The following is a 20,761-nucleotide window of genomic DNA, read 5'->3' on the forward strand; positions in this document are numbered from 1 at the left end:
GTCTGTGCTCCTGTGCTCATCGTGACTGATCATCAAATGCTGACAAGGCTTTCAGGTAGAATTTATACCAGAAGGGTTATTCTACACATTTAGGAGCAGTCACCCCCAGTAACGATAGTGCCAGTTCTTTTTGAAACCATTTCTCCAGAAAGACAAACTGGGATTCTTTCCTCAGTGTCTTCACGATATTAGGAAGATTTTCAGTTCTTGTTCTTTTAAGTGTGATTTGGGTGCTTTATGAAAGTTAATATATGTCTTTAAAAGTAATGGACAGTCTGTAAGCAATATCTCAATACTTGTATGACAACTAAACATGTTAGTGAGGTTACAGGCACACAGTGCAGAGCAATAGTATTTTATTGTAGCATTTGAAAGGGAACCTCCTTCCAGTATCACAGGCTGCACTAATTACATGTTGATTTCATAGTTATTTTCACCTGCATGTACCATGCCTTCCTTACAAACCAACTCACAGTGCCACATCAGCAGGTAAGATCTAACAGTTCTTCTTATTATGTATTATTATATTATTATAAGATAATATTATTATCTTATTGTTATATATTATAATACCTTATTATTTCTGCTCTGAGGGAATGATGCAAAGGCAAATGTAAAGGTATTGACCCTTCATACATGTAGCCAAGGGGAATAAGCACCTCACAAGGACAGGCTAACCACAAACTGCAGAGGACATGTGATCCAGCAGCCTGGCAAATGGGAATCGTGGTCTTTTGAAGTGTCACAGATCTGAACGAGTAATGCCTCAGTACATTTTTCCACTAGTTTGTGGCACGCCAGTCACAGAGCAGTCCCCATGAAAAGGAAATGTGCTGATTTGTATTCTGGAGAAATCCTCTAAATTGATCGAAACCGACTGCTCAGTCACCAGTCCTGTTCTCTCCTAGATCATTTAAGCAAGTCAGCTTGTCCCAGAACAGGAATTTGCTGTACCTCTTTGCAGATGGAATTCAAATGTGGCACTGTGTGACAGGAGCGTGCCAGAGTTCATGGAATTGATTCAAAGGAGAAAGCAGCCAGTAGCAGACCTGTTATTATTCACCTTTCTTCTTTTGTGTTCCAGTTTGGTCGATGCCACATTCAATTTCGCACCCACTATGAACTTCCCTTTCCCAATGAGGGCTGGCACATCATCCCTCACAATGTCAGATCCTCTGCTTGATTCTTGCTGCTTCATCCTCAGGGAGATCACAGCCTCGTAGTGCCTCTCTGTTCTATCCCCCAGTGCATAGATCTTGGAGAGGAAGAATATTTATTATGTTCTTGGGCACTTACTGTACAACATCATAGCTTATTTGTGTGTCCAGCTCGCTGGCTGCCTGCATGGGGCAATATGAGGGGATGAACGCATCTGAACACTCCACGGAGCTCAGCAGAAATGGAATGCGTAGAGGATGAGATGAGGGTGTGTGTCCTCAGGAGGACAGGCTGGAGGAAGGTCTCAAGAAGAGGTCAGGAGATAGCCAGAGCTGTAAAAGGCATTTTGTAGCACCCAAAAAGGAAAGGCTAAGGCTCCTGTACATCCATTTTTGGCCTTAAACGTGCTTTTCATTTCACGTCCGAAAATCCTTTATGTGCCTGTGACTGCAGAGGCCTGGGTGAGCTGCATATATGTATCTGAAAGTTTACTTTTAATAGCATTGCTTTTAGTTTCTCCTTGCTAATGACTTGTTCCCCTTCCTAAGTGCATCAAGAGTCTTTGGAAACATTTGAAAGTGTTTAATATATTCTGAATGGCAGGGGAGATTAAGCAAGCTGCTCAGGACTTTCAAAATGTGTTTACTTTGACTCAGAAAGCACTCTGATTTTAAAGAAATTTCCTCTCCTATTGTCAGTGATTTTTAGTAGTACCTTTTCCCGAGTCACAGGAACCTGAAAGTATGTCAAATATAACTGCCAGAGAAAGACATGGTGAAGGCAATTGCTTTTCCTCAGAAAAGAAGCATGAACTTCCACAGTGGGCACTGAAATACCTTGAGCCACTTGCACTGAGGTAAAATCTGTGGAGTACACGGTATAAAGCAACTGTGCAATGAGAACTCAGTTCTGCATGTTCAGTTTTGTTAATTGTAAATAACAGAAATTTTGTAACAGGTTGTGAGGACACAACACATGGAGCGGAAAGACCATCAGGGAACAAACCACCTGATGCTTTTTTTGCTCATAGAGTTGTTCTTTAAAGAAGAACTAATCTTTGAGAAGGCCTGTCTTGAAGCTTTCCTTTTTGACTACAGCCAGAACGAAGATGTTCCTAGTGCCTGTTCCTAGGCACTAGGTTTCTGAGGAAATAAAAGGAGGACAGCTTCAACTTGTGGCTTGAGGTTGAGTCTTAGAGTTGAGCTGTCTTTGAGTTTTTGTGTAAAGAGTCCTAAGTGTCTCCTAGAGGTGCTCTTGTCTGGGGCCTCGCAATCTGGCAGTGGCTTGGGACAAACTGAGCATAGGAAGCTCTGTGTATCACTTGCCTTAAACTCTGCAGAGCTGGTAAAGTAATTTGGGATTGGTGCAAGAATGTGAGAGTTCCTCTTGTATCCTGCTGAGGGCAATCATAGTGTAGAAGACTTGCTGTTTGGGTACAGGACCCAAGTAATGTGAAACACCCCAACTGTATATCGTTTACTTAAGTAAGCAATGAGAATTTGATTTCAGGAGCATCTGTGTAATCATCCTTATCTCAACCATATGTAATCTGAACATTCAATGCAAAGCAATCATCCTGAAATGAGCTGAGACTTCCCCACAGAGTAAGTCACTTTTCTTCCTTTGTGTGTGTGTACACAGATTGATCACCCCTCTGATTTCAAAGGTATTTCTCCTTTTACTTACAATGTGAAGCAAGGGTAAAATAACAGACTGAAATATCCTGCATTGAACCCCACAGAAAAGGTACATCTGTGAAATGAATACCAGGTGTCAAACAGAAAAGGCTTCTACTCTTTCTGAAGTATTGCCTGCCTCTTCTTTGACAGTACCCCAGGCATTGTATCTCCACTTCTGTCCTGTGTTCTGGTGTGTGGCTCCTGGTGACCCCTTTGTAACCTGTACACCCTGGTTTGAAATTTGGCTCAGCATGAGGCCAGCCAAATTCTTTTAAAATTGTGAGCAACTCCGTGTGCTGTAAGCATCACTGGTGTATAGGTTTTTGGCTCGACTCCCAAGGAAACAGTTTGTGGAAAAGCCTGAGAAGCCCCCCCACCCCACCCTGGACTAATTGATGCATCTCTCAGTGAAATGCACAGCATCTGTGTGGGCTGAAAAAAATGGGACAAGAATAAAATGCAGTCCACCTCCCCCCCCCCCCTTTTTTTTTTTTTTTCAAAGCAAATTTACTCAGTACTGTGTGCGGTTCTGGGCAGCACAGTACACAAAGGACATTAAACTGTTGGAGAGTGTCCAGAGGAGGGCAACAAAGACATTGAAGGACCTAGAGGGGAAGAGGTATGAGGAGTGGCTGAGGGCACTGGGCCCGTTCAGCCTGGAGAAGAGGCTGAGGGGGGGGACCTCATCGCGGTCTACAACTTCCTCATGAGGGGGAGTGGGGAGGCAGGTGACCTATTGTCTGTAAACACCAGTGATAGAACCCATGGGAATGGTGTTAAGCTGAGGCAGGGGAAGTTTAAGCTGGACATCAGGAAGAGGTTCTTTACTGAGAGGGTGGTCGCACACTGCAACAGGCTCCCCAGTGAAGTAGTCACTGCACCAAGCCTGACTGACTTTAAAAAGTGATTGGACTGTGCACTTAGTCACACGGTCTAAACTTTTGGGTAGACCCATGGAGTACCAGGAGTTGGACTCGATCCTTATGGGTCCCTTCCAACTCGGGATATTCTATGATTCTATGACTTTATCTAGTGCGCATTACTAGCAAATTCCTTTAACTAAAATGCAAGAAGAATCAAAGCAACTTGGAAGTCATAGACAAGACCAGACTAATTCAGCTGAAAGGGACCTACAAAGATCAAATCCAGCTGCCTGACCACTTCAGGGCTAACGAAAAATTAAAGCATCAAACACTTACAGGCTTGGGGCATCAACCACCTCTCTGGGAAGTCTATTCTAGTGTTTGACCATGTTCGTGGTAAAGAAATTTGTCCTAATATCCAGTCTGAACCTCCTCTGGTGCAGCTTTGTGCCATTCCTGTGCATTCTGTTATCAGTTAGCAGGGAGAAGAGCACCTCCCTCTCTGCTTCACCTTCTCAGGAAGTTGTGGAGAGCAATTAGGTTATGAAAACAAGTGGCTTAAGAAGCCAGTTTCTCTGGTCTCTATGTAGAGATGAAGATCTCCCTTATCAAACTAGTTTTATTCTAGAAGTTCTAGTTGTCAAGTGAGAAACAGCAATGCATTCTTGCAGATATATGGTATCAAAACTACTTAAAGACAGATGGACCAGAAGGCTAGAACGTGCACCTGTACTAAAATAACATGGGTGAGGTTTTTGTTTTGTTTTGTTTTTTAAGTCTTCAGTGGCTGGCTGCTGAAGTCCTCTCATCTACTCAGAAAACATTTCTAGCTAAAGGAGAGGAGAGCAGATGCCTCCTGTTCAGCAGATGCAGAATCTCTTAGATACCATTCCTCATAAAGCAAAGCCCAACATGTTATATGTTCCTGAGAAAAGAGTTGGAGCTGCTGTCCGGACATATACACATGTACCAGGAAGACTGGATCACAGAACATTCACTCCTTCCTTTCCCCCAATTTCCCTGCTTATTCCTCCGCAATGGTAAAAACAGGACATATTTTTAAAAATCAAAATTGTAAATCTTTTTCAATTTTTAATTTTCAAGGGAGTGAAGCTTTGGGATGTAAGTGTTCCTTCATTTTGCAAAAGGCAAGATAATGAAAAAAAAAAAAAAAAGATCCTCCCATATGAAGCAAACCAAAGAAAGATTTGTTATGTTAAAGATTTTATTGCTACGTGCTCCCCAATACAACAAACAGGATCAGTAGTGTACACTTTAATGAAAGTGAAATTAGCTTTGTAGAAAAGAAAGCAAAAAGGTACAAGGATTATCTACACCCACATGGTATATATGTAGAAGATAAAGACAGAGAAAGAATTAACATTTGGGAAATTTCCAAGGAATAAAACACACCCTATTTGTCTGTTTGAGGCTCAGGGATTGTCTGAACAATCTATTTAATACTAATTTCTTTGACCTTCAAAAGCCTTGCAGAAAGGTAGCAGCAATTCTTTAGAGGTGTTGGGTCAATACTTTAGTGGGTTAGATTATGCACATCACAATGCGTCTTGCATGGCGACCCTATACTCCCCTGAACAGGATTCATCTACTTAAGTTTCATTTACCTTAGAAGTCTTCTGACAACAGTTTTCATCTTTACTTCATCATAGTGATTCTGCATAATCACTACAGAAGTTTCTTTCCAGAATTTAGCCTTTGGAGTCCTACTATTTTATAGGATGTTAGAGGTTCACAATCACTGTCCTTATAAATGGGTCAATCATGAGGACCTTTTATGGGGAGCCAAAAATTGCACATGAATTTTTCATAGCCTATTTAGAAATTAAAGATGCCTGTAACAAAAAAAAAATAAAATGTCATAAGACTTTTTTTTTTTTTTTAAAGAATAAGATCAACAATTTCTCTACAGTAGTTTAGTTAGCTTAAATTTCTGTTCTATCCATATGACATAGCATGTACAGGTATCTAGTTACATCTCTCTATTTTATCTTGGCAAAAAGAATAGTCAACTGCCCTTAGTGTAAATATTTAGTACATAAAATACTATCAAGAATTCAACTTTTAATAAATATCTTTAGTTCTCAATCCTATATACAAGTACTTTACAGCAACACACAGGAGAGAGTGTGATTGGGTGGACTGTGAACAAGATGGTTATTGACATAAATTACTAGTACATTATTGCAGTCAGATGCATTGTGGTTGTGGAGATTTTGAGGTGAACCATGCTGAAAAATAAATATCTCTCTCACCTTTAAATCAATGCTTCCAGTAGGCAAAAAAAAATCTATTTTAAGTCTTGCCACAGCTATTTCTTATTAGTGCCTATTCTACCACTGTGATGCTTTTTCAGCTTCATAAAAAACAACCGGATCGTCTGGAAAACACAACTCATTTTTGACTTGTGAATATTACAGTACTTACAGTATATACATGGTTTCCTACACTGGTCTGACCTTGTAGGCAAAAGGAGACCAAAGGGACAGCACTGCTACTCCTAAACTGAAGCAGTGCCTGCTCAGCATGGGCCATGGGTGTCAGTGTTCATTTCACAGGCACATACAATTGTTTTTCCAACCTGTGACTAGAATTACACTAAAATTTCTAAATCTACTTTTAATGGGCAGGTGGCAATAAGTAGACTCGTACCTTGAGGATTACACTTTTTTTCCCCCTATTTCAAAAGAAAGCATCACATTGTTGACATTAATAAAAACCAAACTCTTTCCTAGTTTCAGTAGATGTAATTCATATGGAAATGGAACTCCTCCTTTTATGACAATGCTGCTTAAAAAAATCAACTTATGGAATGTAAATAAGGCAGTACTCAATGGCAGGCACCTAGCAATTGTCCAGAATGTAACATAGGTAAACAGTTGTCTGACAGCACAAAACTCTTAAAAATAATACTGATTTTCTGCAATATACAGTATTTACACAACAGCTGCAAATTTGCTCATACAATATCCATTTATATAGATAAATTAGCAAAACAAGTCTTATGGATTCAGTTGTTCCATTGCAAAAGTATTTTGTATAGTGTAAACGTTTGGTACCTCTTGTAGTGGGGCATTTTCTATATGTGTTTAAAAACAAAAATAATGAGGTGAGTGCTGACATCAGGGCCGCTTTCCCTGTACTAGAACTTGACCGATGCCCTCAGCAACTTTTGCTCACTGTTAGGAATATTCTTTGGTGCTTTCCTCCAACACATTCACGCTACCCAGATGACGCAGGATGGGAGGAGGATGGGAGCGACTAGAAAGTGAACCAGCACTTCTCGTTCTTTGTATTTACAAGGAAATGAGTTGATGATCTGCAGCGTCCTGCTCGTGGAAAGCAGCATGCACCATAGTGTCCAGAAGTAAAGAACTGAAACACAAAGCCAAACAAAGCCTCTTTCTGCTACTATCCTCCACGTGGCATTCACGTTCATCTTTCCACAGTGGAGGACCTCGAAGGCCATCTCTTTTCAACCTGCTTCTCACCCTTCCGTGAGGTTCTCAGTGAAGAAGGAGCACCCACCATGGTGTTATTAAGTGGCACCACAGGAACTGCTGCTGCCAAAGCAAGGGCGTTACGAGGGCCAAGACTGCTGCTGTTGGCAGGTGACTGGTGTAGCAAAGCAAACAGCCTAGAAGTCTTGCTTGCCTCAGGAAGTCTCCATCGCGGAAACTCAGCACCTTTAGGCTTAGTGTTTGATGGGGAGACGCGTGTATCTGTGTCCTCTTCTGCAAAGCGAAGCCTGCCCAGAGAACTTCGCCCAGGCAGGAGCTCTGCGTAGCGGGGCACTGACGGCGTTGGCATCACCAAAGCCCTAGGCAGGTCACTGTGATCAAACAGTGCTTCCTCTTCAGTCTCAGCAGCCTCGGTAAGGAATGGAGGTGGAAGGGTGCTGCTGCGCTTGCTGCAGGACTCACAGCAGAGCTTGTTGTAGCCAGGGATGGAACAGTACCGTGCAAGCACTTCCATCTGACAGAAGATAGATTTGTCTCCCATACAGGGTTCATCTGCAAAACAAATCCAATACTGATTACAAACCCAGCACCAAAGAGTGCCTGGATGGAATTTAGATGGGCATTGATAAAGTTCTGCCCATGTTTCCAAAATGATGGGCTAGTCTGAGATGCTTCATCCATCAAAGAACTCACCAACCCCATCCCCTTCAAAGAGGCCTAGCTGGGAACAACAACAACAACAAAAAATCATTGTTCACTCTGAAAATGCTGGATTCTGCGCACACCAGTCATGAGGAGAGGAAAGTCATGCTCTATTTCTGGAGGGCCACAGACAGCAATTTCCAATGATAACCTAGTAACTCCCAAATACCCCACTAGTTGTCATTCTACCCTGCCCAAATCACCTTCCCTTCTAGCCTAAGGACATTGCATATCAACAACATTTAAAACAATTAAAATTTCCCTTAAATAAATCCCAAGCAGTAACTCTTGGAGATGCCTTTTATATAATCTCTTAAAATAAAGTGTTAGATACATTTATTAGTTTTTCAGTGACCTAAACATAACTAGAGAACCGATGGCAAGCTCTTAACAGATAGTTCGGATGCCTTCAAGTTGTGCGTGGCGTTCCTTTCAGTCAGATCTTAAAGATCTTAAAGAAGTCAAAGATGTACTGGAGGGTCTCAAAAATGTCAATGTTTCTTTGAGCATTTGCTGGATATTTGTATTTGACACATAGAAATGCAGTGGTCATTGCAATAATATGAAAAAGGAAAAATAAGGCTTTTATATTTAGCTAAGAGCACATCTGTACCCGGTCTTTTAAATGTACAAATTTTATGTTCCTAACCTGTTGTACCAGTACCTAAATCTGGTGCTGAGGCTCTAGCAGCAGTTCAGAAGCAGACCAGGAACATAGGAATGTGTAATACGTCACAGGACAGAAAACCAGCACTGAGGACAAGTGAGTTGCTCTGTGCATCCAGTAACTATTCAAATACTTTCGGAAGAGACCAGCAAAATATTCCCATTAACAGAATTTTCCTAAGATATCACAGTTTACTTGAAATAGTATTGATGGATTTTACTTAAAATAGAAGCATGCAAAATTATAATGTAAAAGGCCAAAAGCTAACCCCAATGATTGAGAGTATCTGTTCCATGTCTAGTCCTCAATTCATAGTTAGCAATTATGTAGTCAACATTTTAACGAGCAACAGATGCCATGTTTTGCCACTTATTAAGCTCTGAAATTAAATTAGCTTTCTGTCCTGTGATATTTTCTCACTGGTGTACAGATGCTGTCTCACCACATGTCAACAGTACGTTAGGCAACTGAGTTTTCCTATTTTAAAATATTAACTGTAGCCCAACCCCTCAATCAGTGTAAATGAGCTTAATTCCACTGAATTCAGTAAAATTACACACATCAGTGGGCTCGCGGGATGTTGTTTATAAATAGCAAATTATATGACTTCAGCACGTAATACAATTTTTTTCCTTGCTCCTAGTCCTGATGTGCTTCCTTGGACGGGTGTTTATTGGTTCTTGACAAACCTAGCATTAAATCTGCAGCTTTGCCTGGGAACGTATGTAGTCCATGGAGGCTCTATAAGACTATTTTCAGCAGGAATTAGCATGGGAAATTCAAGGGCTGTATTCATAATTCATCTAAACTAGAAAAACTAATATTGAAACACAAATCTTTGCATCATATGTAAAGTAATAATTATGCCTTCGTGGAAATGAAAGCACCTTATCTGAAAAATTATGGCAGTCACTTATTAACACACTGTGACTTATATCAATATATAAGTGAAAGCAAACATTATGACCTAAAATGACAAACAAATCAAAAATTATTTTTGCCATTCCATAAATGCATCTTGTTTAGTCCTGTTCTCTCACGGCTATTTTTTCTGGTATTGGTTTGCAATGGTTTAGATTTTGTGACTCACACGGTAGTGCAAAGATTTGGTTTTGTACTTATCTACTTTAAGTAGGTTCCGTTAGTACAATCTTGGAGCTAGATACTCACGTAATCCTTTTTTTTATTATTATTATTTTTTAGGTTAATTCTGCACAACCTAGTCAACCATTTCCTATTCAGTACTGAAGTGCCTGTATCCTTCTGCTGATGTTCATGGTAAAAAAATCTTTTCACAATTTGTTACTTGCTTCACAGTAACTAAGAGTAGAAGACAGAAGGGAATGCTCCCTAGGGAATTTTTAGAAGATGAAATTACTAGAATAGAATTTAAATTAACTCAAATTTTTAACATTAGATTCTAGATTTGACATATCTCTTAAAAAAGGCATCACCTTGACTGTACATCCAATGGGATGTTTGCTGACAGCATCCCATTGAGAAATCTTGCTTTGAGCTGGAAGTTGGTATTCAGGTTCTAAAATTTAAAACAGGAGGTGGGTACTTCTGCATGCATGCCGTATCACATCTGGCAAAGTAGGGCTTCCTCATACAGAGTTCTTACATGAAGCTCATCAGTTCGTGTCAGTACCAAGGGATCAGTTTTTTAATTTGGGACAGATAAAAAGGAAATTTGATGGTAACATTTGCACAGCCACAGAAACATGACTGCTGCTCAGATTATTGCTATGGACCTGAAGAGTAAAATCTTGCCTCCTTCTTCCTTCTAGTCACAGAGAGTTAAGAAGAGTAAGTGAAATATCTATGGGAGGTGTCCTCATTTTTCTACACTACAAAACTCAGCTCCACTGAGGAAGAGCTGGTGACTCTTCTGTATGCAGACATGTTTTTTCATGAAATGAAAAAGAAAAGCTTTAACATAACATAAAAGGAATCACTCCAGCTATGAAAAATGTCCATCCCAGCTCCATTAAGATGAAATTCTCAGCAACTGTGCATTTATACGGTAAATCACTGGTCAAAAACACGTAATATAGACTAATGTTTTGCTAAGTCTAAAGCCCTGAAAATCAAAATAATAATCCAGGCTATACAGACTTAAAAATAAAGGTCTACCACACATTACATAAAGGGTTTATCTACATAAATGTTACAGAACACTATTTATATATTAGCTGCATTCCCCCAAAACATAGAGTGTGGTAGAAACCACATCAGAAGAGTGTGGCAAAAAAGATAGACTACTTGGTCTGAAAGAATACTGGCAGCTACTTAGTGCAGAGGTTGAAAATCCCAGTGCTTGGTAAAAGTTATGGCCCTAATTCCTGAGCGAAGTAGAGAGGTTTGTGCTCAAAGAGGAGAGTCTGGCTGAGGAACAAAATATGCAGGGCCCCTGTGGTTTTTTCAAAAGGATGAAGGACTTGGCTGGATGCAGCTGTTCGTGCCCTTGTAGTTAGCAGCATTTTCATAAAGCCCACATTGTGCTGTAGGTTTGCTGCAGCAAGGCCAGGTAGATCATTGCATTTCCCTGGCCATTACTTCTTTTTTTTAACAGCTATTGCAATGTGTGCTATGTTCTCTCTCTTGAGGAAATGGACCTAGGGCTTCAGAACCCTGTTAAGCACCCTCAGTAACTACATGTGACCAAAAAAAACCTTCATTCACCAGGGCATGTGAGATGGGGTCCATATTAAGTATCCAAAAAAAAAAATAATAAAATAAGTATTAACCAAGGTGATTCAACTGCAAATTGTAGAGGGTCTGAACAAGACCATCTATTGCTTACATTCCATATTAGTGGATCCTAGGTGTTGCAGGTCAGTGGCACTGAGTATTGCTGTGGGAGAACATAATACTCACATGGAGAAAAAAGACTGCGTGATACTTAATTTTGAATGGCTGGAATTTAACAGTCTGTTACAGAAAATCCCAGGTGATACTTAAAGAACAAATTCTTTAAGCTAATGCTTAAAGCACAAGATCAAATTTACCTGAATAGTTTTTTGAAGATGTAACCCTTATTTATTTTAGTTTTGGAAATGTTTCTATCACCAGTGAATAACCAGTCCTTAATGAAATTTGTTTCTAAAGTCACAGATAGTGATTTGCTCCCACCTAGTGGACCCACCATTTCTTAACAGTTCATCGCTCTGAGAATTGTTTTCTCCTGAGTTCCTTCACTAGCAATAGCAGAAGAGAAAAAGAGGAAAGTAGAAACTTTTACCAGACTTGTGGCAAGCAGTTAGATTCAATCTGTGGGAGAGCATACTGCATGTTCTAAGAACTCTTACTCTGAAGAATTACTAAATTACTAAATACTAATTACTAATTATTAAAGATTTTTTTTCTACCAGCCAGGGGTCAGAGGATTAGGACTATCACGAGAGATTGAAAAAAACAAATAAATTGTATTATATTTTCATTTCCTTTCAATTGGCAGGGTTGTAAAACTATTCCTGTGATCTAAAGGTCAAGCAGGGTCTTCTTTGGATTGACCTTCACCTTTGGCCCAATTTTTGCAAATGCAACTTAGGCTAACATATCTAAATGCCCTTATTTCAGCATGTTTACAAGAGAGAACAACCCTGGTGTGTGAGAAACACCAAACCCCTGGAGTTAAGGTATCAGTAATAGTCTGGACAACAGGGTGCCTCTAGCTGGAACAGAGCAGGGCAATCTCGAGTGAATGATGCATTATTTAGAATGCAAGAAGTGAATGGTGTTGTGTGGTTGTCACCTGACAGTGTAGGGTCTTTAAAATATGGCACAGTACAAGCTTGGTGTGTACACTATGTCATTATAAGCATGGGCTCTGCCTTGTCTTCGAAACCTGTACATAGAAAGTTCACCAAGTAAAACTAAAGCTTTAGGTAGGATTAAATACAGGTCTAGTATTTTTCATTGGAATTTAATGAGTATGAAAAGTCTTAACCATCTCTATCCCAGAACATTGCTATGCCCTGACATGCTGCCCTGAGACAGGGACTGTTACCCTCATCTGATGCAGTCATATTAAGTTGTTTGCTTACCATTACAGGGAGCGAGTTTACAAGTCCTCACTGATTCTGGCTTTTCTCCATCACAATGGTCACCAGCACGGCATATGATCTGCCGGGTCTCAGTGCCCTCCCCACAAGTCACAGAACACTATGAGACAGACACAAGACAATTCAGGATATTTCACAGCAACGTGCAATAGTTAATGTGTATAAAATAGCCCAAGGCTGTCTTTTACATTTGGCTATACATTCCAGTAGTTTGTTTTGAAAGCAGGCTTTAGTGAAGGGTGGCATAATGGAAAAATAAGCAAAGAAAGAGGATGGTATTTTCTGCAGTTCTTCCTTTCTGTAATGTTAAATTTATTATTAGAGCATATTATGAATTTTTCTACTTCGTCTTCTTATAACCAATTCCTGATCTTGACAGTATAACAGAAAGAGAACACAAAGGGCATGGAATTCTAACTCGGTACCTGCTGAGTTAGCTGTAAAGTTCAGTTGTTTGTTCCAAAGACATCACAACAGTACTGACAATTGCAGAAACTTTGAGATTCTACCACAGTCCAAGTTGGTAAAACAAACAAACAAAAAAAACTATCTATAAAGCTGTCCTCAGAGTTAGGAAAATACAAAGTTGGAAAGGTGGAGAAAAACACAATTTCAATATTTGTTTTGCAGGATTGTATATCTAATATTGTGGATGTTTTCCGTGTTGGTTTCTAGGATGGCATTATCTGCTGCCAAATTTCATGTCTTGGAGAATTCTGACGACGTGCAGTCAGGAGCTTTCACCCCAGGCCCAGCTCTGACATTGGAGGCACGAGGTGTTAGCGGAGGTATGGTATTTCTCATGACTGCTGCTCACCTACCTCAGACCAGGGTCCAGCCTTCCACTGTGCAGGGCACGGTACACGGTTGCATGGCCTGCGACTCTCAGGGCGATCTCCACTGCAGTACTTGAAGTGGACAGAGCGATTTGTGCCATCATGGAGGGGTTGAATGCAACGCACAGTACGGATCTGGTAGCCTGAATTCCCACAGGTTTTTGTGCAGTATTCCCACTCATCTGCTGACCACCTGGGGTGTAAAAAGAACAAGATGCCATCAGAACTTTTACCCATTATCCAAACTGCTGCCAGCTCAGGCAGCCCTTAGCGTGCAATTTTTTTTGGTGGTGAAACCACTCAGATCAGTAACCAGTCTTACACAGACAGAAAAAGACATCCAGAACACAGGAACTCCAATCTAGATAGCTATCGGATAGCATCCCAAATCTAACATGGGTTGTTTTCCACACCTACCACAGAAGGCAATCGTTTGTATCTTATCTCTAAGACACACTTACAGAGGCTGTGTGCATTCCTGAAGATTGCACATTCTACGAATGGGCTTTGGCTTTTTACTGGCTTCACAGAAGCTGCGATGAACCATTTTGTTATCACTTTTCCTGCGGCACCCGTATTTGGTATACTGGAACCCTGGAACATATTTCAGAGAAGTCAGGAAAAACAGGTTCTTGTTAGATTTTTTGATTTAAATATAAGTCTTATGTTCTATTAAATGGTTTTACATGACATATTTACAAGGTATTTAAACATGCTCACAGTTTGTTCAGTTTTCAAGCACTACATTGTTGCAGAGTGCTCTGTGGATGTTGTTTAAAACATGGCACTAGGGTAGGTTTTCAAGGGACTGTTAAGACCCTTTAGTTTAACCTCTGCATTGTACATACAGATTTTGGCAAAGAGACGGTAGAAATTACCTCCTTATTGTCAAGTGGCAGGTCACTGACTAACAAGGGAATAAACCCATGTCCCAAATCTTATTTTAGTGTTCTTGCTGCTGGATGACATCACCCACTCATTTGCTGTACAAAAGTCTTAAAGTTACTTAGAAATTTACATTCCCCGTTATTTGTATAGGAGTAGTGTTCATTCCATAAGTAAAGTGAACACTCAGTAGCATAAATGGCTGGGTTTGTACATCCAAAGAGGCTTCGGGTGCTGCATTTAAACACCTAAAAAGGACTTTTCTTTCTAGGCTGAAGCATTACACTTTTGAATAATCAGACACTTAAGATATTTTAAGCTTGGCCACCCCAAATAACAAATAACAAGCTGTTTTTAAAAAGGAAGCCCAAGATTTTTAAAGCATTCACTTCCCCCACCTTCTATTCTTCTACTTTTGGTAATTTGTCATTTATTACTAGAATGTGGTACATCATCTGTTTACCTCCACCACAGGGTTTGGAGCACTGCGACCAACTCTTTAATGCCCACTCAAAAGTATCTATTTCCTCCTGTAGGACGTTGTTGCTGTTGATAGTTGGCACTGAATCCTCGTGAATGATGTATTTATAAGTCAGGCTAGATCTTGTGTCATTCTCCCGAGGAATGATCTATTAATAATCAAATGCAAACAGTGGTAGAAAACCAGAGCCATTATTTATTCTGTAGTGTAAAGAAACTATGGCCTTTTAAGGACACGTGGAAACTGCTGGTTAGCTAATTGGAAAAAAAAAAAAAAAGTCTTCTTTTATCTTCACAGTTAGAACTAACAATAGTAAAATCAACAGAGAGCTGTTTAAAATGAGATGCCTTTCTAAGCTAGCTTTCTAGGCTGGCCAAGTAGGACACCATCATCCGGGATGAAACGATGCAGTGGCCCAGTCATCTACTTGGCAGGAGACCAGGGTTGGTCTCAAATACTGTTTGACGTACTATGACTTTTTTTGTCCACTGAAAGTGTCCCGTTGAAGTCAGAGACCACAATATTTGGCTTGTGACTGATACTTTACCACTGCATGAACAGGCAGCAGTTTACATGGGAGGGTAAACGCTAGTGAGGAAAGGATTTCAGCTTGCCAGCTGTCTCCTCAGCATATGTCTTTCTGACAGGCGTTAACACAGCAAAGTTTGTCTCAGCACAATCTCCGTGCTGACTGTGCACTTTTACAAAAGACAAAACTACCACATTCCCACTGCTTGACAAACAACCTACCAGCACAACCACTGCATCATGCAAAGGCCCATCAGTGTGAAGAGTTTCTATGTCATCTTCTATGTTGTATTCCCACTCCACGCCCAGGTCGATGAAAGATCGGGATCTGGCTTCCTCCCCTTTCCCATTCAGAATATAGTGTCCTGTAGCCTGGTTCTTAATTGCTGAAAGGATTGAAAAGAGTGGCAGTCGTGCCTTCCATCATAGCGTCTGCAATCGTAGTGGCTTATGTGAAACTTGATCGGAGATATTACAGAAAGCTTTTTACAAAAAACAAACAAAGAAACACTAGGAAATGCTATAGATGCATTCTCAGAAAAAGGCCCTCCAAGACCATCTCATTTAGCCTCCAAATTCCACTCTGATGATAGACACATTTGCATGTTTGATTCAATTTTAGACCTCCTTATCCATATGAATTAGATACAGATACAGAGCTAGAGATGGACTGAAAAACTTCTTCCTGTGTAATAATATGCACATTTTCCATATTGGTTTAGTTCCCAGGAAGCACAGGTAGTAGCAAGAAACTCAGGTCAAATCTTCAGAGTTTCCCTTCCTCCACATTTGCATAAGACCAAACCAGCATCATTGGGAATACACACCTCAGGAGACTCTAAGTGCATTTCTTATATTCCTCAGGTTATAAAAATGACAGCTTTTTTCTGTATTTCACTGTCTTTTGCATATGTATTTAAGTACCAGATGCTAAAATCTGTAAGCAAAGAGCTGAGGCATTTGAACCCCTGGGAAACTTACTGGTTTTGGGTTCCTGCAACACACCTTGGAAGTCATGTAGTACGCAGGTTATTATTGCGCTCTGATGACAAGCCATTACATTAGAAATCTGAGATGTGGGCTCTAATTTTTTCTTTTGTGCTAATTTTGCAGATCACCATAGAACATGATAAAATACATGCAGAAATCTCACATGTTCCTATGATTAATCAAAATGCAGGAGCTCTGCAGTACCTAGTTGGAAGTGTGATGAAACTACTTACTGCCGAATCAAAGCTATCCCCTGAAAGGTATTAGCAGGACATGTTTGGTCCACATGAAGATCTTGGACCTCAAAAGCCTCTGACATCAGCACAGCCAAAACTACTGTCTCTTCTTTTTCTTTTTTAATCTTTTTTTTTTTTTTTTTTAGTAACTGACTTAACTTTGCCTTAATAGTTTCAAATTCAGACAGTGCCCTAGCACAAAAAGAGCTGACTAAAAGTATGTTAGAAACAATGGATGATCTCACCCCTCTAGTGTACGCTAAAAATCCCTTAAGCATTAGAAAGGGGTAAGTAGCAAGACACAAGCTGATTAACAACAATATGGTATTTCTTACATAAGAAAAATCTCAAATGAAAGGGACTGCAATTATATGACAAGTTCTCCAGTTTTTCTTTCCATTAAAAATGCTGTTGCTTACAATCTGCAGCGAATAAGAATAATTGAAGATAGTGAATTTCATTCACAAAACAGATTTTTTTTTACTCTGGCAGCGCCAGTTTAAATTTGAGTGATGACAGTCTTTTATTAGTAAGCATGCAAATTGGGATCAGTTTAACATTTTGAAGAATTCAGATGAGAATTAAATTTGATTGCTAAGCTTATGCTGTTGAACTCAGTCCTTAACATGCAATTCTGAATGCACATATTTACCCTAAATACTTTAATTTGGTTATCTCATTTCTCAGGTTCTTGCATGACTGCCCCATGCTTCTCATCATGCCTCAAAGCCAAACCTGAGGAGAGAAACACTTACCAAGAAAGTGAGGAGAAGCCTCGTCTTCTTGGATAAACACATGTCGAGCACCAGGAGGGATATCAAACATCTTAAGGTACCCTTTGGCATGTGTAGTAGTCAATGGAGAAAGCAGAGGAGGAAATAAAAAGTAATAGCCATGGTTAGGAGCGCTCTACATCATCCAGCTTCTACTTGCAGAAGAGGGCATCCATCAACTGAGAAGCAGTGCCACAGAGAAACTGATCAAATAGTTTTGTAACATGTTTGGCAAGACTTCCTTGTGCTTTTCCTCTTTCAGGGAGAAAAGAGAAACCAGTTACAAATCTATTTATCGCTTGTTTAGCTACACTCCTATAGGCCATAATGATTAACAATTCAGGCAAAAATATGTTTCCTATGTTTCTGAGCATACAAAGGAAAAAAACAAGTCTTCCTGATTATTTTTTTTTCCAGATCACCCATCAGCCAGACTGCTAGATTTGAATTTACTTACTGTACTGTTACATGTTTATGTCTTAAGTGTGTCTATTTACTTCTGAGACATCAATGACTCTGAAGAAAGTTGGATGTACTACAGAGTGTATTGTTGCTACACTTAAGGAAGGTCTTGTCTATGTGGAAGTTCATTATTGACAACTGTGAAATGCAAAATGAATCAATTCAAGTATTACTGCTGAGGTGAAAGGGCTGAACTCAACTCTCTATAGCTAAGAGTAAAAAACAGTTCCCAAAGACAATAATTCCTATTTTCAGTTTTAATTATTTATCAGTCCAAACCACAAGTAATTAGTGTGATATTAAGCACATACTATGGTAATTTAGGAAGACTAAAATCTGTCTTCAGAACCTGTCAACAGGCACTTCTATTTAAACTTTTAAGGAAGAGCTACACATGTAGCTAAGTGAATGTATAATTAATTGGATGTAAGGATGTGAAACTCTGAGTTCATAGCATTTTCATATTCCTCTATTTTCCCTATAACACTTGCATATTTAATTATGATAAATCTTCTTGGATCCATTTTTAAAGAGCTGAATAAGTTTTTCCTCTGATTTGTACTCCACAATCCATTTTCCTGCTACCAAAGCAGTGTAGATGTGACTAGACTTGTAGTATTTGTGCATTGCAAACAGAAGATTTAGCATTTAAGTAACTGTTTCATCTGAGGGATTCTAAGACTAACCAATAAATGTGTAGTTAGCCATGCGTCTGACATAGTACAGCTGCTTGGATAATCAAAGCAAAGAAAATGAAGAACTATGAGTGTGTAAAATCATGGTCTTGGCTGATGAGTGAATGCAAAAGCAGCATTTGCTGACTTTTTTATTGACCATTTTTTGAGCATATGAAACAAAACTTTTGCCTGATTTTGTGTTATCTATCAACATCTAGATGAAGATGAGAACTATAGCAAGAACTCTCGAGTTGCCATGGATGTCGCTCTTTCTGCAAGCACATGAAACTTACCCAGAGTATTTTTAGACTCCTTTGTTTCAGAAAGGGAAATATTGCGAGCTCCTTTGGGCAATGTAAATGCTCCTCTTGTCTTCCCTTAAATAGAACGTCTGTAATTAGTGTTATGGGAGCCAAGTCCTGTTATTTCATTGACTACATTGTCAGCCAGATGGTCTTAAAAAATACAAAGTAGAACTTACGTTCTGTGTTCAAAGGCATTTAAAGCAGTTTTAGACACATCTAGCAAATTTTAATAGTCAATGAAAATTAGACCAGTGAAAATTCAGGTAGGTGATTTTAAGTTGGATACTTGCAGATTTCATTTTCCAGAAACTTGAATTCTTTTTGGCACCTCTTGCTTAAATGTTTTCCTGTTGGAAGAGGTCAATTAGTCCTTTTAATGACTAGATTGCCACAGTTACCATAAAACAATAAACATTTCACAAATACTTTCATCACTTTCATTAACATTTGGAAGTGGCTGATCAACAGCAGTCTTTCCTGAACCATATCCTAGCACTGTCCGTCACTTTGAATTGTAGTGCTTTCCAGGCACTGAGAACATTGTGAAAACATCCAGTCACACACTATCACTCCATAAGACAATGCAGTATTACTAAGGGCCCCCAGGCAAAAATGCTGAGACAGAGCATGATGAGGTCAATAGCAGATTTTGCCCTCTGCTGGCCTCTCATTTGCCCTGTTATCTCCCAGGCAGTAAGCCAAACCACAGGCGTAGGTACACTGACTGCAAGCTGTGAGCTGCAAACCACTGCTATAGAAAATAGAAACCAGACTCATTAGAGAAAGCTCTTCCTGGACTGGATCCAAAGTTGTGACACGAATATTCCCTCTGCCCCCCAAAGTACAACCATTCTTCTTAGTGAAAAAGATTAGAAACACACTTAGAAGGCAGAGCACTTATTTCTGCTGATTACAGGAGGTGTTTTGTTTTGTTTTGTTTTTCAGAAAAGCATAGTAACTCCCAACTCAAGAAATACACAGGTTTATACATAAGGCTCAACTTATAGTCTTAAGTTTGAGTAATTCTTATATTATTCTGTGTCTAATCCATAAAGCCCCCTGTCATCCCTTTCAGGAAGGTTCTCTACTGGCTCTGATAATTACAATCAGTAACCTTTTCCTGTTGGTTTGTAATAATTAATAAGTATTTTCTGCAGAATATTTCATATATTTTATTTCCATTCACACAATAACTTGTCTTTGTCCAAGTTTAGTTTGTTTGTTCACTTACTGTCCAAAATTAGTTACCAATGCTGCAGCAAAGCTCTCTTCATGGCAGCAGTTACCAGCCTCTGAACTGTTAAAGAAGATATTCACACTATCTGTCCATAAGCCTTTCTCCACTCTGTCGTAAAGCACTTAGTTCTATCAAACAGGTATTACTGAAATAGCACCAAGTCATACAAACTTATATCCCTGAGTAGCTTCTCTAGACTGAAATAAAAGCAGTAATAGGAAAGTCCTGAAATGCAAAATATTCTCAGCGAAATATATAAGATAATGCTGCCCTGGCTTAACAAATAACTGACTAAATATAAATTTCTGAGGAAATCTAAGGAGATCTTAAATAATTATTGATGAGATGTGCTGCAACGTACTCTAGTCTAGTCTGAGCATTTTAACCAGCACATTCTTAGTTCAGAGCTGACAGAATGCTTTTTTTATATGTTTCACTGGATGTCAGTTATACAACTCAAAAGATGACAGAAGGGTTTCTTCCAAAATATTTTTATATTTGGTTCAGAATTAAGTTGAATTTATTTTTCATTTGTTTATTTGACTAAAAGTCTGTAATTTGTGATGACTAATTTGATATGAGGATCTACATGTTCGTATGCAAACAAGTTCTTAAAACTTGAGTTTAGGTTTGAGAATAAAAACTTGTGAAAAGCTTCAAAGGGAAAAAAAGTATTTCCTCTAGTCATCCTACATACAAAGTATGTTACAATTAGCATCAAGTAAAGTACCTCGAT

General features: G+C 39.4%; 1 protein-coding gene and 1 long non-coding RNA gene across 14 annotated transcripts in view; one reads left to right on the forward strand and one right to left on the reverse strand.

Moving 5' to 3' along the window:
• Positions 1-392: 392 nt before the first annotated feature.
• Positions 393-20,601, forward strand: LOC137855819 (uncharacterized). 2 transcript variants are annotated; one of them, XR_011095970.1, is made up of 4 exons: positions 393-489; positions 9,752-9,826; positions 13,291-13,403; positions 17,259-20,601. It is a non-coding gene; the product is annotated as an uncharacterized lncRNA (long non-coding RNA). The 2 variants fall into 2 exon arrangements; XR_011095971.1 differs by lacking the exon at positions 17,259-20,601 and having other exon boundaries at positions 13,291-15,732.
• Positions 4,908-20,761, reverse strand: part of ADAMTS3 (ADAM metallopeptidase with thrombospondin type 1 motif 3) — a 154,831-nt gene continuing 138,977 nt past the window's right edge. For 9 of the 12 annotated variants that reach the window (XM_068680405.1, XM_068680404.1, XM_068680402.1 and 6 more), the window contains 9 exons: positions 19,079-19,135; positions 18,777-18,860; positions 17,327-17,407; positions 15,568-15,731; positions 14,800-14,965; positions 13,913-14,045; positions 13,437-13,644; positions 12,598-12,715; positions 4,908-7,731 (listed from right to left, as the gene is read on the reverse strand). In XM_068680405.1, the coding sequence (XP_068536506.1) occupies positions 7,154-7,731; positions 12,598-12,715; positions 13,437-13,644; positions 13,913-14,045; positions 14,800-14,965; positions 15,568-15,731; positions 17,327-17,407; positions 18,777-18,860; positions 19,079-19,135 (1,589 nt within the window). In that variant the 3' untranslated portion in view covers positions 4,908-7,153. The remainder of the gene's footprint in view (positions 7,732-12,597; positions 12,716-13,436; positions 13,645-13,912; positions 14,046-14,799; positions 14,966-15,567; positions 15,732-17,326; positions 17,408-18,776; positions 18,861-19,078; positions 19,136-20,761) is intronic. The other 3 variants (XM_068680406.1, XM_068680409.1, XM_068680413.1) reach the window with 2 other exon arrangements.

This window comes from Anas acuta, chromosome 4 (assembly GCF_963932015.1).
Source record: "Anas acuta chromosome 4, bAnaAcu1.1, whole genome shotgun sequence".
NCBI classification, from domain to species: Eukaryota; Metazoa; Chordata; class Aves; order Anseriformes; family Anatidae; genus Anas; species Anas acuta.